Source organism: Rhinolophus hipposideros, assembly GCF_964194185.1.
Source record: "Rhinolophus hipposideros genome assembly, chromosome: 9".
NCBI classification, from domain to species: domain Eukaryota; kingdom Metazoa; phylum Chordata; class Mammalia; order Chiroptera; family Rhinolophidae; genus Rhinolophus; species Rhinolophus hipposideros.
This window is the reverse complement of record NC_138055.1, coordinates 25,390,422-25,409,766: the sequence shown is the minus strand read 5'-3', so window position 1 is coordinate 25,409,766 and position 19,345 is coordinate 25,390,422. Positions and strand designations below refer to the sequence as shown.

The 19,345-nt window shown below is 33.5% G+C and overlaps 1 protein-coding gene across 1 annotated transcript; it reads left to right on the top strand.

Moving 5' to 3' along the window:
- Positions 1-598: 598 nt before the first annotated feature.
- KLRB1 (killer cell lectin like receptor B1) lies at positions 599-8,677 on the top strand (the record flags this gene model as incomplete). Its single annotated transcript, XM_081058933.1, has 5 exons — positions 599-686; positions 4,565-4,663; positions 5,353-5,427; positions 8,035-8,189; positions 8,558-8,677. The coding sequence occupies 5 exons, from the start codon at positions 599-601 to the stop codon at positions 8,675-8,677; spliced, it is 537 nt and encodes a 178-aa protein (XP_080915059.1).
- Positions 8,678-19,345: the final 10,668 nt, after the last annotated feature.

Sequence of the window (19,345 nt, the reverse complement as noted above, 5' to 3'; positions counted from 1 at the left end):
TTCTCTTGTACTTTCAACTTCCTGTACAAAAAGAGTCTTATTACTCTTTTCTCCATGTTGTAGCCATCTTCTTGCCTCAATTGACTTCCTCACATTCAAAAGTAATTTTGTTTTTACTTTATTTTTCTGTTCACCCAACTCCCACTATTAACCTGGTAAAGCGCAATGTCAAAATTGGAGACATAATGAAAAACCTACCTTTAGTTTTCCTTGAGCTATTCAATATTATTTCTACTATTGCAACATCCTAAGTCTGAGTAACTTATAATCATTTAGTCATTAACCCTCTAAAATCTTCAGCTTTAATATTATATATGAGTGTGTTTGCATGCATAATCTCTCATATATATATAATATATATAATCTCTCATATATATATATGCAAAGTAGATAGTACATGTCTAAGCACTGTGGACACCAGTAAATGGATTGTGTCACTAATTTATGAAGAAAACCCACAGCTAAAAATGTGGGTGGGTACCAATACAAGAGAGACGACAAAGCATGTTAGAATAGGACTTCCTTTTGCTGATCTTACCTTATAGAACTTGGAGTTTGCCCTTATGCACATGGTTAATGCCACATTCTCCTGTTTTCAATGGACAGACAAGTAACATATGCTGATTTAAAATTATCCAGGGATTCGTCGCCCCCTGAAATTTCATCATCCCCATCTCTTCCTCAGGGTAAGTGGCTTTGATTTTCCTGTGGACATTTGTATATCTTCCAGAGTTAGATTTTATTTGTAAATATATGGCTTTAAAGTGTTGTTTTGAAGATGAGCATACATCTTATTAATGTTAAATAACATAACTTGTCTGTAGGTAATCTGGGGAGAAAACATACCTTAGAGATTTCTTTTTTATCAAGATATCAGTGTGAAAAGCAACCATTGCTCCTATTACTGATCCTTGGATTAAAAACCTGGAAAAATATTTTAAATGTGTGAACAAAAGAAAAATTTGAAGGACACATTACTACCTTGTTGTAATACTAACCTACCTTATTCCAAATCCTCCTACATAATACTAATACTACAATTAAGTCCCAGGGTGTTTGCATCCACAACATTCCTTTTAGAATACAAAGTGTTGGATTAATGATAAGCATCCTTTAGTCTCCAAAGAAAAGGGGATAAATCTTTCTGGAAGAAATCATATTTAAGATCAAAGACTTGGGAATAATTATAATCTGATAGTTTGTAACTCAAAAAGTATTACACCTTAAAAGGAGACAAACCACAAGACCCTGGTAAAATATTATTAATGAACCTATTTGACATTTGTTGAAATTGGCACTTTTCTGTGTGTTAGAGGAGTTACTATTCTGAAGGGAAGAAAAGGTGAACTACAATATCAGGTAGTAGGTAATAGATGCCATAGCTTAGGAATGGATTTTAAAAAGACCGGAAACTAGGCAAAAACGTGTATAAAATTATCATGACACAGTATTACCTTTTGAAATCTAACCAAATCTCAATAATATTGTGATTTTTATCCAACCCGGTATTCATTCTGTATTGTGCTAACCATATGGATTATACGTTTTTAAGATGGTTTGGTATAAGTTTGAAAGTATTACATTATCAGCATTCTAAATTGTGAAAAAATCTTAGGGTTATCAAATAAGTTTCACTATACTCTTCATATGGGAACGAAGGGAAATTGGAGGATTTTGATAACTACAGTCAGGATTTGGTCAAGTTAAAGTTATTTTTTGATGGGTAAGAGAAAGATTTTCTTATTCTTTATTTCAGATCTAGCAAAAGTGGGAAGCGGGATGATGGTGTTGAAAAGTGTTGTCAGAAAATGAATACAGAGAAAGACAGTAAGATTTCTACAAAAGCTGCTTACTATCTATGATCCCAAGTCAATGGGTCAGGAAATTTGTCTAGTTGGATTGTTATCATTATCTTACAAAATATCATCCTTAAAGTAAATATGAAAAAAATAAAATAAAGTCAGAACAAAATGTGTGACTATAAAACACTAATCTGGTATTATAATTATTGTGCAAACACTACTGAGCTCTTCAGCTAAGCTGTTCACGCTGTGGTAACCATATAGAATAGTGTGATTGTATCAAAGGCTGTCAGTGAACCAAAGAGAAATGTGAGTTGTTACTAGTTTTGTTTACAGTGATGGGTTTGTTCTCTTACAAAAGTTGATGAGGTGTTGTCAAAATGCCTCTAGAGTTTATTCATTCATCAAAAAATAAGCACCTACTATGTGCTGGGCATGGTCTAGGTGCTGAGGGTACAGCAGTAAACAAACTAAAGAAAAAAAAATTTTTAATTGAGTTTATAGTATACTACTATGGGGACATACAAATAAACAAAAAACTACGTATGTATGAAAAGTTTAGGTGATATTAAGTGCAATTGAGAAAAATAAAAGTTAAAATTGAAATTTAGCTTTTTGGGAGGGTACCATATCAAACAGAATAATTATAGAAGCTCTCCCTGACAAGATGAGATTTAAGTCAAGACCTGAAAGAATTGCAGGACAAAGGCATGTTCTCTGGAAGAAGAGCCTTTAGGAAGTTGTACCAGACAAGACAAAATCCCTCAGATGAGAACTTGCCTGTCACATTGCAGGAGGAGCATGTAAGTTAGTGTGAAATAGCAGCATGTATGTATGAAGACTAGAAGGACATGAAATTAGAGAAGTAATGGGAAGCCAGATTGATTAGGGATTTGTAGACTTTTTATAGACTTTTTATAGAGTCATATCTGCTTGATAGAAAGCCCCTAAAGGATAAAGCAATGGAGTAAGGTGATTCTACATTCCAAAAAACAGGCCTAAGTGGGTATTTTTAGATAACTAAAGTTTACTTGGACTCTTGTTGTTGTAACTTCATTAATTCTAATCTTATGCGGTGGTGCAGGAAAACTTAATATAGGAGAGCATCCCGCCCAGGCATGACCTTCCACTCAAGTCCTTAAATTTTAGCAAAAATGAATAATTATTTTTAAAAGTCACTCCAAATTACCTTTTAGCTATAGTTTTTTAAAAAGACTTTAAAAAAACCCTAATATTTATTGAACAGGTACTATGTACCAGGCACTAGTCTAACTTTTTAGAATTGTTTCAAATAATCCTTTTCAAAACCTTATGAAGTAGATAGGATTCTACATTTTACAAGTGAGGAGATTTGTGCTTTATGTGGGTTGAATACATTGCTCAAAGTAGCATGCTCAAACTCAGATCTGCTACAGTCAAAAACCTCTGCTCTTAATTACTGCTATACTTCAATAATAAATATTCAAATAGTGACTATCTGGAGTTTTTCATTTTGCAAAATTTCAAGGGAGAAAAGTATGAGGAAGAAAAGAGACAGAAAGGTAAGTCAGTATACATATATACAACTGGAGGCAATGATATCCTAGGGCTAGTCTTATGTTCATTGAGGTTCGTCACTCTGTGTCACTCTGTCTCTCATTAGAAGTTTTAGGTCAATATTTTCAAGTTTGGTTTTCCCATATTCAGATGTATGCCCAGAGTCTTGGAGTCTCCTCTGAGCATCTATTTCAACCTCCCACTCCAGATGGTAACCCACCTGTCACTACCGTGAATCTAATCTATTAACTGTCTCCTCCCATAATCTTTTATCACATTTAGCTATCCTGAATTCCATCTCCCCAGGATCCTTTTAGAAACAGCTAACTGTATGAATGTCAGTATCCTAATGGAAGAGACCATTAGCAGTTGTCTACAAACTGGTTTGTACAGTTTAATGACCAAGAGAGTGTGAAAAACAAAGTAGGTCACCCTGGCACAGTTAATGATAATAAAATACAACATTTTAACCTATTTAATACTAAATATTTTAACGTGTGACTCAGATCATGTATACTGAAAAAATATAAAAAGAAATAGATAACATAAATAAATCAGTAGCAATATATAAATTTGAAAGCCTTTACTTGCAAAGGCGTTTGTCTCTAATAATACTATTTAGAAAACAACTTATAATTATAATATATCTAATGTGTTATAAACCAAATGGAAACAGAGTCTTGTAATTAAATCAGAGGTATAGGTGCTTCCTAAACACAGCTTCAAGTAGAGTAAAGTATAAATTACCAGAACAAGCCCCATCAGAGATGATTTAATTTTGGAAGCTATAGCCCAGTGGTTCCCAATATTTTTAAACTAATAAGTTCTTCTTTTATATTTTTTCCTATGAAATGCATGTGTTTAAAGCTGTCTAGAATGAAGGCCATCCTTTGTAGACAAAATCCTATGACTTCCTTCCTGCAATAGGATACATGCTTCATTTTGCACTTGAAATTTTCAAAACATTGTCACATATACTTCACTTGATTCTTATATCAATCCTTCATACGTGAGACAAGTATAAATATTTCTATTTTATCATGAGCAAGTTCTTACATCTGAGATCCCATCTTGTGACTCAACGTTAAGATGGCTGATAAATGTTCTTTACTGCTTCTAGCTCTCAACTGGAATCTGACTTTCCACATGTGATCCAAACCACGTTTGCTTTTTATAATAGATAAATTGAGTTAATCGAGTGTATTTTATATTCTTTAACTTCTCAGATGTCTGTCAAGGTCCACCTTGGCATGGATTTGCTCTGAAACTTGCGTGTACTGGGGTGATTCTTCTTGCTTTGACTGTAATTGGGTTGAGTGCTACAGGTAAGTGATGCAACATCATTTGTTTCTTGCTCTACTTTTTCTACTCCTATCATAATATTAAAATATCTTAACATAATTTGGCCACCCCAAACTTAGTGAAACCCCAATGGAAAAAAAAATTACAAAACAATGCTTCAACACTGCTCAGTCCATATCCACTTCACAAACTTAAGCCTTTCCCATTTCTCTGATAGTCTTCCTGGGGTTTTTCACAAGTGTTTCAAGAAATTTTTAAAAAATGACAATTGCGATGAAAATATGACAATAACGAGGATAACGTAAATTTCCAATTGTTTACAGTTTCTTAAATACCTACTAAATTCCAGATTGCACTAGGCAATCTCTCCCTTGGGATATGCATAATAAAACTCACTCAAAAATGAGAAATTTCAGGCAAGAGTTTAAGCAATGTAAGAGTTTAAGTAAAACCCTTAAGTTTATTTGTCTAGTTGATGACAAAGTTGTCTGTGTGAATTCACTTGTTACGTGTTTTCTTGTTTGTTTGTTTGTTTCTTTATGTATGCTGTCTTCTGACTAGACCCTTTGTCACCATATTGCTGTTGCCCTTATCTACAGTCCATAGTCAAACTCATCGAGATAACTTAGTTTCCTGAAGTGATAAATAGAATATAAACATTTCACCATGTTTCAGTATGTAATCTTTTTAATAGTCTCTCCTTATTTACTAGTGATATTCTTAAGACAAAAATCATCAATAGAAAAAAGCAGTGTGGATGTTCAAGAGAAAAGAAATGAAACAACAGGTAATTTTGTGGCTTGAATTTCCTAAAAATAATGGCTAACATCTGATAAATATCATGCATTCCTTTAGTTAAGGCTCATAACATCCCATATGTTAAGATAGTGTCATGTTTCCCAAAAATAACACTAGGTCTTATATTAAGCTGTGCTCCAAAAGATGCATTGGGGCTTATTTTCAGGAAATGTCTTATAAAATCATGCTAGGGCTTATTTTCCAATTAGGTCTTATTTTCGGGGAAACACAGTATTATCACTCTGATTTTATGTTTGACAAAACTCAGGCCCAAAAAGGTTAAGCAACTCACTTGGAGTCATACAAGTAGTAAGTGGTGACCCTGGGAAATGTACTTAGGGAGTCTCATTTCAGAGCCTATGATCTTAATCACCAGAGAATACTGCCTTATGAGCACACTGCCACCAGAGCATACTGCCTCATTGAATATCCTAGCCGCTACTAGGATATTCAATAATTAATAGCCAAATATCAAGTTAAAAAGTAAAATAAGCGTTGAAGTGGAATACTTGATGATTTCAATGAACATGTCAAATAGTTAACTTTGAACTGAAAATTAATAAAACTCAAATATAAATGAATTCTTTAATATTGATTGTATTCGTCATTAAGAAATAAATCTTGTTCCAGTAAGTATAGGTGACCCTTGAACAACTTGGGGGTTAGAGGTGCTCGCCCCCCTGCACAGTTGAAAATCTGCATATGGCTTTTGACTCCTCCAAAACTTAACTACTAGTAGCCTACTGTTGACTAGAAGCCTTACCAATAACATAGTCAATTAACACGTATTTTGCATATTATATCTATTATTTATGGTATTCTTAAAGTAATCCAGGTAAAAGAAAATGTTATTAAAAATATCACAAGGAAGAGAAAATACATTCACAGTACTGTATGTATTTATTGAAAAAAATCTGCCTATATGTGGACCCACGTGACTCAAACTCTTATTGTTCAATGGTCAACTGTGTTTGTTAAAAATAATTATTGTTACCCAATTGAAAAATGGGCAGAGGACCTGAAGAGACATTTCTCCAAAGAGGACTTACAAATGGCAAATAGACATACACAAAAATGCTCAACATCACTAATCATCAGAGAAATGCAAATAAAAACCACCATGAGATATCACTTCACCCCAGTCAGAATGGCTATCATCAACAAGACAAATAGTAACAAGTGGTGGAGAGGCTGTGGAGAAAAAGGAACCCTCATACACTGTTGGTGGGAATGCAGACTGGTGCAGCCGTTATGGAAGGCAATGTGGAGGTTCCTCAAAAAATTACGAATAGAATTACCATATGACCCAGCAATCCCTCTCCTGGGTATCTATCCAAAAAATCTGAAAACATTTATCCATAAAGACACATGTGCTCCAATGTTCATTGCAGCTTTGTTTACGGTGGCCAAGACATGGAAACAACCAAAATGTCCTTCCATAGATGAATGGATAAAGAAGTTGTGGTATATATACACAATGGAATACTATTCAGCTGTAAGAAAAGATGATATAGGAACATTTGTGACAACATGGATGGATCTTGAGAGTATAATACTAAGCAAAATAAGTCAGACAGAAAAAGCAGAGGACCATATGATTTCACTGATATGTGGTATATAAACCAAAAACAACAAAGGAACAAGACAAACAAATGAGAAACAAAAACTCATAGATACAGACAATAGTTGAGTGGTTAACAGAGGGTAAGGGGGGTGGGGGTGGGAGATGAGGGTAAGGGGGATTAAATATATGGTGATGGAAGGAGAATTGACTCTGGGTGGTGAACACACAATGAGATTTATAGATGATGTAATACAGAATTATACACCTGAAATTTATGTAATTTTACTAACAATTGTCACCCCAATAAATAAATAAATAAATAAATAAATAATTATTATTATTATTTTTGAATGACTGTAGCAGAATGTGATCTGTGCCCACACTTTACAGAACATTTTAAGAAACCTAGAAAATCCTCTGGAAAATGCTATCCAATAAATCATATTACGTAGGCAAATATATCATTTGGCAGTTAGAAATTTTCTTATGATAATTTTCTCCAGGTATTTGTCATTAATTTAGTGAAATGAATTATTACTTCCTTAGCATTTTGCTTGTTATTTGAAGTAAAAATTTGCGGGGTAAGTTTAATAATTGTGCAGGGAGTGGAATAAGCACTGGCGACGAATTTATGGAAACTCAGAAATAGTTTTGATTCTACCACCATCTGCTTGTGTGAACTTGACCAAATTATTCTGTCTATTAGTGTCTTAAAATGTAAAATGTGGCTGCTTAAATTATTTTGATGGTCTTTTCCTATTCTAATATTCTGTGGTTCCATATATGCTCAATATAACTAGTCACTGATTTCTAATTGTTGGTTCCAGAATGAACAGTAGGTCTCAAAAACTTGAAAATTGTAATAAATTGATTAATTGTTCTCATAGTGATAAAAACTGCTGAGCATCATAAGGAAGTGTGTGTGTGTGTGTGTGTGTGTATGTGTGTGTGTGTTGGTATGAGATTAGTAGCAGTGGAGTGAGGGCAGATTAGTAAGGTAACATTTATTTCTTCTTTTCTTTCTTACTTTAGAGAGACCAAGTCCGGTAAAGTGCCCAATGCATTGGCATCCACTCCAAGAGAAATGCTTGTTTTTTTCTCGTGGTATTAACACTTGGCATAACAGTACAGCTGACTGTTCCACACAAGAATCTAGTTTGCTGCTAATTCAAGATCAGGAAGAATTGGTAAATAATTAAATAAAATACTTGAATAGAACTTACCACTTTCTTCTAACCATATCAACAGCTGTGGGCTTTAGCCTAAAGGTTCTATACGGATGAAAGTAGTGACTTTAACTTCAAGAAGGCCACAACCTGAGAGACTGAACAGACATGCAAGCAAATAATTGACTATAATTTGATGACTAGAACAACATAATTATTTATATATAGAGAGAACTATCACAAAGAAGGAATAATTAAGGGGGGAATTAGAAAAGTCTCCATAATGGAGGTAACACTTGAACTGTGTTTTAGAGGATGAGTAGAAGAATGCAAATTCTGAGTAGACAAAAACATTCAATATGCAGTCATTTTTTCTGTGCCATTTACAGAAACTCATACAAAACCTGATAGATACTGAAGCAATTCTATATGGGATTGGATTAAATTTTACGTTACCACAGAAGAAATGGAAATGGATAAATGGTTCTTCTCTAAATTCTAATATGTGAGTATTAGATAAACTAATTTTAATATTCAATTTATATCAGACATATTGCAAGGTAGTAACATTGTTATTGAAGATTGAGTTTTATACTTTTAATTTAGTTTAAAAATTCTCAAATTCTTAAAATGTGTTTTATCATTCAAAAAAGGTTAAAATTCAAAACATGGGAGCATGCTGAAGTTTATCTAAAATGTTGTGAAAAATTATTAAGTATGAAAAAGTACTAAATATTGAAAGAAAGGTTGGTTTAACTAGCAATTTTGACATTGTTTGACCCATGTTCTAAAATATTTTTTTAAATGTGAAACTTTAAAATGAAGATTATTTTAAAGTAAATTTTCTAGATTAGAATAAATTTATGAAAAGGCAAACATACTCATTTTATTAAATAAAATCTAACTTGATTTGTTATATGCTTTCTGAGAATTATTTTCTATATTTTATTTACATAAACATGAAACCCTGACATTAATTTCTTTTGATTTTTTCATACATAATAAAGGTTAATTTTGGCTTATTAACTTGTGTGTGTTTATGTGTGTGTGTGTGTGTATTTGTGTACATGTGTTTCTTACCTTTATTTTATTAAGGTTCAATACAAATAAAATTTAAAACACTTAAGTGTTTATGAACAGAAACATACGTAAAGTGGATGGGTTAAATTCAGTTGAACATTCCATTTTATTCTGAGGATAAAAATTACGTTTTAATGAAAATAGTAGTGATCAGGTTATAATAGAAAAAGCATCAGACTCTGCTTTCTCTTTTAAAAATTAATTAATTTTAAATAAATCTATTGGGGTGACATTGATTAATAAAATTACTACATAGGTTTTCAAGTGTAAAATTCTATAATATATCATCTATATATTGCATTGCGTGTTCACCACCCAAAGTCAAATATCCTTCCATTACCATGTATTTGACATTTTATCCTTTTCTACCGCCCCTCACCCCCCTTTCCCTTTAATAACCACTAAACTGTTTTCTGCGTCTATGAGGTTTTGTTTGTTTGTGCTTTCATTTTTATATGTTGTCACATATGAATAAAATCATATGGTTCTCGAATTTTTCTGGATGACTTATTTCACTTAGCATGATAATCTCAAGATCCATCCATGTTGTTGTTGCAAATGGCAGTATTTCATCTTTTCTTATGGCTGAGTAATATTCCATTGTACACACAAACACACACACGAAGTTCCGATAACTAAGTCAGCGAACTCATCCTAGAAAAAGTGCTACATCCCTCATTGCTGAATATCACTATGGTCACCTTCAAAATACTCCCCTTGGGAAGCTATGCACTGATGCCAGTGCCTAGTCCACCCTTCAAAGCAATTTTGGAAGTTTTTTCCTAGAATGGCCATCAGAGCTGTCGTCGTATTACCCTTGATCAAAGGGTAATACATCAAATTGACATCAAAATGTCTTCCTTTCCATATTTCCTTTATCTTCGAGTAAAGAAAGAAGTCACTGGGGGCCAGATCAGGTGAATAGGGAGGGTATTCCAATACAGTTATTTGTTTACTGGCTGAAAAATTCCTCACAGACAGTGCCGTGTGAGCTGCTGCATTGTAGAGATGCACAAGCCATGAATTGTTGTCCAAAATTTCAGGTCATCTAACTTTTCCATGCAGCCTTTTCAGCACTTCCAAATAGTAAACTTGGACAACTGTTTGTCCAGTTGGTATAAATTCATAATGAATAATCTCTCTGATATTAAAAAAGTTTAGCAACATCATTGCAACAAATTTGCAAACTTAATTGTCAGAACTCTTATGTATTACATTTTCTTTATATATCAATCATCTATCGAAGGATGCTTTGGTTGTTTCCGTGTCTTTGCCGCTGTGAATAAGGCTGCAGTGAATACAGGGGTACATATATCTTTACAGATAAATGTTTTCAGATTTTTGAGATAGATACCCAGAAGAGAGTTTGCTGTGTTGTATGGTATTTTTATTCTAAATGTTTTGAGGAACCTCCATACTGTTTCCACAGTGGCTGTACCAATTTACATTCCCACCAGCAGTGTATGAGGGTTCCTTTTTCTCCACAAACTCTTCAATAATTGTTATTACTTGTCTTGATGATAGCCATTCTACCAGGTGTGAGATGGTATCACATTGTGGTTTTGATTTTCATTTTCCTAATAGCTAGTGAAGTTGAGTATCTTCATATATTTGTTGGGCATTTCTATGTCTTCTTAGAAGTATCTGTTCAGGTCGTCTGCCCATTTTTTAATCAGGTGATTTGGTTTTTCATTGTTGAGTTGTATGAGTTCTTTATGTTTTGGATATCAGCCTCTTATGGGAGATGTTGTTTGCAAATATCTTCTCTCATTTGGTTGGTTGCCTCCTTGTTTTGTTGATTGTTTCTTGTGTTGTACAGAAGCTTTTTAGTTTGATAATTGTCCCATTTGTTTATTTTTACTTCCCTTGCCCTTGAGGTCAAATTCATAAAATCCTCTCTGAACCCAAGGTTCATAAGTTTAATACCTATGTTCTCTTCTATGCAATTTATTGTTTTAGGTCTTATATTTAGATCTTTGATCCAATTTAAGTTAATTTTGGTGTATGGGGATAGCAGTCTAGTTTTACTTTTTTGCATGTGGCTTTCCAGTTTTCCTAGCACCATTTATTGAAGAGGATTTCTTTTCTCCATTTTATGTTTTTGCCTCCTTTGTCAAATATTATCTGCCCATATATATGGGGGTTTATTTCTGGGTTCTCAATTCTATTCCATTGGTCTGTGTGTCTGTTTTTCTGCCAATACCACGCTGTTTTGACTGTTGTCACTTTGTAGTAAAGATTGAAGTCAGGGAGTGTCATACCTCCAGACTTCTTTTTTCTCAGGATTGCTTTGGCTGGTCAGGGTCTTTTGTGATTCCATACAAACCCGACGATTTTTGTTGTTGTTGTTCTATTTCTTTAAAAAATGTCATTGGGATTTTGATGAGATTGAATTAAATCTGTGTATTATTGCTTTAGGTAATTTGGCCATTTTAACTATGTTGATTCTTCCAATTCATGAGTATGAATATCTTTCCATTTCTTTGTATCTTCTTTAATTTCTTTTAATAATATATTATAGTTTTCAGTATACAGGTCCTTTACTAAATTTATTACAATTAATATGTATTTAATTCTTTTTTATTGCAATTGCAAAATAATTGTTTGTTTCATTTCTTTTTCTGAAATTTCATTGTTAGTATAGAGGAACACAATGGATTTTTGTACAATGATTTTGTAACCTGCAACTTTACTGTATTCTTTTATTGTTTCTAATAGTTTTTTGGTGGAGTCTTTAGGGTTTTTTTTTTATATAAAGAATCATGTCATCTGCAATAAGTGACAATTTGACTTCTTCATTCCCAGTTTGGATGCTTTTTATTTCTTTCTCTTGCCTGATTGCTCTGGCTAGGACTTCTAATACTATGTTGAATAACAGAGGTGATAGGGGACAGCTCTGTCTTGTACCTGATCTTAAAGGAAAAGCTTTCAGTTTTTCACTATTAAATGTGATATCAGCTGAGGGTTTGTTGTGTATGGCTTTTATTATATTAAGGTACTTTCCTTCTACACTCATTTTATTAAGTATTTTAATCATGAATGGATGTTGTATTTTGTCAAATGCTTTTTCTGCACCTGTTAATATGATCATATAATTTGTATCCATTATTTTGTTTATGTGATGTATCACATTGTTTAATTTGCATATGTCGAACTATTCTTGCACCCCTGGAATGAACTCCACTTAATTGTGATGCATAACCTTTTAAATGTATTGTTGTATTTGATTTGTTATTATTTTGGTTAGGATTTTTGCATCTGTATTCATCAGAGAAATTTGTCTTTAGCATTCTTTTTTTGTGTTAACCTTAGCAGGTTTTGGTATCGGTATAATGTTGGCTTCAAAAAATGAGTTAGGAAGTATTGCCTCTTCTTCAATTGTTTTGAAAGAGTTTGAGAAGGAGAGGTATTAAATCATCTTTGAATGTTTGGTAGAATTCACTAGTGAAGCCATCTTGTCCTGGTCTTTTGTTTTGGGGGAGGTTTGGGGTAATTGTTTCAATTCCTTTACTGTTGATTGGTCTATTAGATTTTCCAGTTCTTTGTGATTCAGTCTAGGAAAGTTATATATTTATAAAAATGTGTCCATTTCTTCTAGGTTATTGAATTTGATGGCATATAGCCTTTCATAGTATTTTTGTATGATCTTTTGTATTTTTATGGTATCCATCATCACTTCTCCTCTTTCATTTCTGATTTTGTTTATTTTCGTCTTTTTGCCTAGTGAGGCTAACCAGGAGATTGTCAATTTTATTAATCTTTTCAAAGAACCAGCTCTTTGTTGCATAATATTTTTCTTTTTTGTTGTTCTATAGTTCATTAATTCTGCTCTAATTTTTATTATTTCCTTTCTTCTGTTGATTTTGGGCTTCATTTGTTCTTCTTTTCCTAGTTCTTTAAGCTGTAGCTGTAATGTTAGGTTGTTAATTTGGGATTTCTCTTGTTTCTTGAGATATGTCAGATAATATAAACTTACCTCTTATTTCTGCTTTTGCTGTATCCCAAAAGTTTTGATTTGTTCTGCTTTCATTCTCATTTGTTTCTATGTATCTTTTGATCTCTCCTTTTCATTCTTATTTGACTCAATTGTTGTTTAGTAGCATGTTGTTTAATTTCCACATATTTTTGCTTTTTCCTGTTTTCTTTTTACAGTTGATCTACAATTTCAAAACATTGTGGTGGGAGAATATATTTGGTATGATTTCAATCTTCTGAAATTTGTTGAGGATGGTTTTGTGTCCCAACGTATGGTCCATCCTTGAGAGTGTTTCATGTGCGCTAGAAAAGAATGTATAGTCTGGTGTTTTGGGATATAAGGTTCTATAAATGTCAATTGTGTTCGTTTGGCCTAATGGCTGATATTTCCTTATTGATTTTCTGTTTGGATGATTTACCCATAGCAGTCAATGGAGTATTTAGATCCCCTACTATAATTGTGTTTTTGTCAGTTTCTCCATTTAGTTCTGTTAGTAGTTGCTTTATATATTTTGATGTTCCCTGACTGGGAGCATATATATTGAATAAGTGTTATGTCTTCTTGATGTATTGCCCCCTTTATCATAATAAAACGTCCATTTTTGTCCCACTAACTTTTTTATATTGAAGTCTATTTTGTCAGATGTAAGTACAATTACACCCACTTTTCTCTGGATGCCATTTGTTTGGAGTATCATTTTCCATCTTTTCACTTTGAGTCTATATTTGTCCTTGGAACTGAGATGTTTCTTTTGAAGGTAGCATAGAGTTGGGTTTTGCTACTTTATCCAATCTGTTACTCTGTGCCTTTTTATTGGTGAGTTTAGTCCATTTACATTTAGGATGATTATTGATATATGATGATTTTCCATAAACATTTGTCTTTTCTTTTCTGGTAGCTGGTGTCACCACTGTTTCTTTGCCCTTGTGTTTCTGTTATTTTAGTTTGGTGGTATGCTATGATTTTTTCCCCTCTGTTTCCTCTTTTTTATGTCATGTGTCTCAGTTATGGATTTGTGTGTGGGGGGGTAAAATAAAATTTCATATATACAGTAGTTCTTTTTGTACTGCATACATCTTATCTTCATTCCTCTTTGCAAATTCAGGCCTTTACTCCCTACCCTTTTATGTTTTTGGTGTGACAAATTATCCCTATATATGCTCTGAATTCATTTCTGAGTAGCTATTGCAGTAGCTACTACAATAGCAGTAGCTATTGTCCTCTTCTTCTCTCTCTTTTTTTCAATGTTTTTACCTCTTTTAACCTTTATGTTATCTTTAAGTGTATAGTGCCTTATTCTGAGTAAGGGTTACGATTTCCTGCTTCTGTCTATTAGTCATTTGACTCATAGTTTTATATCCTTTTGTTTTTTTGTTTCAGATAGAATAAGTCCCATTACAGGAAATGGAATAACTCCATTTCCTGTAATGCAGGCTTTGTGGTTGAAAATTCCCTCGGTTACTATGTCTGGAAAGGTCTTTATTTCTCCTTCATATTGAAAGGATAACTTTGCTGTGTATGTTATTTTTGGCTAGTAATTCTCTCTTTCAATAGTTTGAATATTTGATTCCTCTCCCTTCTATCTTGTAGAGTTTCTGCTGAAAAATCCCATGATAATCTAATGGGATTTCCCTTAAAGGTTACATCTTCTTTTCTGTAGCTATCTTGAGAATTCTTTCTTTGTCATTAATGTTTTGACAGTTTTAACATAATGTGCCTTTGAGAAGGCCTTTTTGAATTGAGATAATTAGGTGTTATATTTGCTTCTTGGATTCAAGGATCAGTTCTTTCCATAGGTTTGGGAAGTTCTCATTGATGATTTGTTTGAACAGACTCTCTGTTCCCTTCTCCCTCTCTTCTTCTTCTGGCATATCCAGTATTCTTATATTGCTCTTTCTGATGGAGTCAGATAGTTGTTGTAGAATTCATTCATTATCTTTTTTTTCCTTTACTCTCAAGTTTCTCTCTTCTTCCATCTCTGTTATTTCCAGATTTCTATCTTTGATATCATTAATTCTTTCCTCCATCTGATCAGCTCTATTTCCTAAGCTTGCTATTTCATTGTTCATCTCTTTTATTGAGTTATTCAGCTCCAGAATGTCTATTTGGATACTGTCTATCCATTGTTTGACTTCTACTGCTACCCCCACTTACATTAAGCCACAAGACTCATGCTTGTTTGGAACTAACAATATGTTGAAGTGGACACCCACCAACTTCTGTTTGGAATGAAAAAGAAAAAAAAAAGGACTTTTGACTACATACCACATGAACTGAGCCTCTTTTCCTACCTGCATCCAAATTCTGTAGACTATGTATATCCATTGCTTTCTAGGTCCTTATTACATTTATCGAGAACATTTGGGAACACTTCATTTTGTTGCACTTCACTTTATTGAACTTTGCAGATATTACGTTTTTTATAGATTGAAGGTTTGTGACAACCCTGTTTTAAGCTATTCTATTGGCACCATTTTCAAACAGCATTTACTCACTTTCTGTCATGGTGTCACATTTTTGTAATTCCTACAATACTTCAAACTTTTTCATTACATTTGTTATGGTGATCAGTGATCTTTGATTTTATTATTGTAATTGTTTTGGGGTGCCATGAACCATGCCCACGTAAGACAGAGAACTTCATTGATAAATGTTATCTGTGTTCTGGCTGCTCTATCGACCAGCTATTCCCCTGTCTTTCTCCCTCTCACTGAAGTTTCCTATTCCTTAAGACACAACAATATTGAAATTAGGCCAATTAATAACCCTACAATAGCCTCTAAATGTTCAAGTGAAAGGAAGAGTCACATGTTTGTCACTTTAAATCAAAAACTACAAATGGTTAAGATTTGTGAGAAAGGCATGTAGAAAGCCAATATAGGCTAAAAGCTAGCCCTCTTATATCACTTAGCCAAGTTATGAATGCAAAGGAAACTTCTTGAAGGAAATTAAAAGTGCTACTCCAGTGAACACAGGAATGATAAGAAAGTGAAAAAGCTTTATTGCTGATATTGAGAAAGTTTTAGTGGTCTGGATAGAAGATCAAACCAGTCACAACATTCCCTTAAGCCAAAGCCTAGTCTAAAGCAAGGCCCTAACTTTCATATATTCTGTGAAGACTGAGAGAGATGAGAAAGTTCAAGAAGAAAAGTCTAAAGCAAGCAGAGGTTTGTTCATGAGGTTTAAGGAAAGGAGTCATTTTTATAACATAAATGTGCAAGGTGAAGCAGCAAGTGCTGAAGTATGAGCTACAGCAAGTTATCCAGAAGATCTAGCTAAAATAATTGATGAAGGTGGCTACACTACACAACAGATTTTCAATATAGACGAAGAAAACTTACATTGAAAGAAGATAACATCTAAGACTTTTATAACTAGAAAGTAGATGTCAATGCCTGGCTTAAAACACCAAAGGACAGTCTGACTTTCTTGTTAGGGGCTAATGTAGTTGGTGATTTTAAGTTGAAGCCAATGCTCATTTGCCATTCTGAAAATCCTACACCCTTCAGAGTTATGGTAATCCAATCTGCCTGTACTCTATAAATGGAATAACAAAACCTGGATGACAATACACATTTTTGCAACATGATTTACTGATATTTTAAGGACAGTGTTGAAACCTGCCGTTAGAAAAGAAAAAGATTCCTTTTAAAATATTACTGCTCATTGACAATGTGCCTGGTCACCCAAGAGGTCTGATAAAGATGTGCAAATAGATTAATGTTGTTTTCACATTTTCTAGCACAATATCCATTCTGAAGCCCATGGATCAAGGAGTAATTTTGACTTTTAAGTCTTAATATTTAAGAAATACATTTTATAAGGCTATATCTGCCATAGATTATGACTCCTCTGATGGATCTGGGGAAAGTAAATTGAAAACCTTCTAGAAATGATCCACTATTCTAAATGTCATTAAGAATATTCATTATTCATGGTAGGAGGTCAATATTAAGAAGATTTTGGAAAAAGTTAATTCCGACGCTCATGAATGAATTTGAGGGACTCAAGACTTCAGTGGAGGAAGTAAATACAGATGTGGGGATAGCAAGAGAACTAGAATTAGAAGTGGAGCCTGAATATATGGTGATGGAAAGAGAACTGACTCTGGGTGGTGAACACACAATGTGATTTATAGATGATATATTACAGAATTGTACACCTGAAATCTGTCGCTTTACTAACAACTGTCACCCCAATAAACTTTCATTTAAAAAAAAAATTAAAAGATGTGAAGCCTGAAGATGTGAGTGAATTGCTGCAATCTCATGACAAAACTTTAACGAATGAGGAGTTGCTTCTTATGCATGAGCAAAGAAAGTGATTTCTTGAGATGGAATCTACTCCTGGTGAAGATGCCATGAAGGCTATTAAAATGACAACAAAGGATTTAGAATACTACGCAAACTTAGTTAATAAAGCAGCAGCATGGTTTCAGAAGATTGCCTCTAATTTTGAAAGAAGTTCTACTGTGGGTAAAATGCTATCAACCACCATTGCGTGCTGCAGAAAAATCGTTTGTGAAAGTAAGAGTCAATAAAGTGGTAAACTTCACTATTGTCTTATCTTAAGAAATTGCCACAACCACCTCACCCTTCAGCAACCACCACCCCAGTCATCAGCCATTAACATCAAAGTAAGAGCCTCCACCAGCCAAAAATTTACAAGTCACTGACGGTTCAGATAATGATTAAAATTTTTTAGCAATAAAGTATTTTTTAATTAAGATAAACACATTTTTTAGATGTAATGCTTTCGCACACTTAATAGACTGCAGTATCACGTAAATATATATTTTATATGCACTTGGAAACCAAAAAATTAGTGTGACTCATTTTATTGTGATACTTGCTTTAGTATGATAGTCTAGAACCAAACTGGCAACAATTCCGAGGTATGCCTGTACTTTTTTTAAGCATTGTCTCACTTTCACATGCATTATCTCAATGCCTCCCTCAAATATTAGATAGTTATATCCCACATATTTAAGAAAACTGAGGCTCAGTGAAGTTAAGAAACTTTTCACATGACGTGTTAGTAGTAGAATAAGGTGAATCAATTCCCAGCTTCAAAAGCTTCTCTCTTTTTTTAAGTATCATTATGAAGTTTCTTGTTATCAGAAGGATTGTTTTCCAGTGAAGATATACTTACATGTTCCAAAGATTTATATGAGCTTTACGTTAAACGTTTATACCATTATATTTGTGACTGTCCTCTCTACATAATAATTTAGCATTCCACTATTTTCCTGAAAGTTGTAGAAAATACTGGCTGGAGGAGGTAAATTATGTGAGAAAATTCCAAACACTAAGAGAGGCTTTTCTTTTGCTTCACAGATTACAAATCACTGGTGATGCTAAAGAAGACAGCTGTGCTTACATCTCACAGAAATCATTTGTTTCTGAGGACTGTAATACAGAAAATAGATGGATCTGCCAAAAATACTTAAAACCCCTCGGAAATTAGGAATGTCCTGACTCTTGACTATGCATCCCCTCTCGATTTGTTTACTTTCCATTATTTGTTCTGTAATTTTAACTGTATATACTGTTAAAGTGGCCTAATGTACATTTAGTGTCACAAAATGAACCAAATACTGAGAACTCTAAAACTATTGTGAATCTTGCACAAGTTCACATCTAACCTACTCACTCTATAAATGAGGAAAGAGATGCATAGAGAAAACATGTATCATTTTAAAAGACAGTGATGTTCTATGAAAAGAAGCCCAGATCAGCTGAGGGGAATTGGTTTCTAAACTTGGCATGTATGTCTGGTATTCATTGATCCCTGTTATGCCTTAGCTCATCTTCAGAAAAGTTGAAGTAAATGATTTCTAAAGTCCTTTGCATAGTCTATGATTTTTTTATACCGTCATACAATGTTGTAGCAGAACATTGACTAAAGTGCATTCTCTGGACTCTTGTATCAGAGACCCATAACCAAAGGAGTTTGAGTTAAACTTAACTCTATCCCACCATTTCAAAATTCTTCCCATTTTAATTTTCTCATTACTTTTTTGTGTTCTATATATCTCCATCTCTGCATGGCTCACACACGAGCTGTAGAAAATATGTAAATCAAAAATGTCATTATTCTAATGGAAAATAAGTGATATATT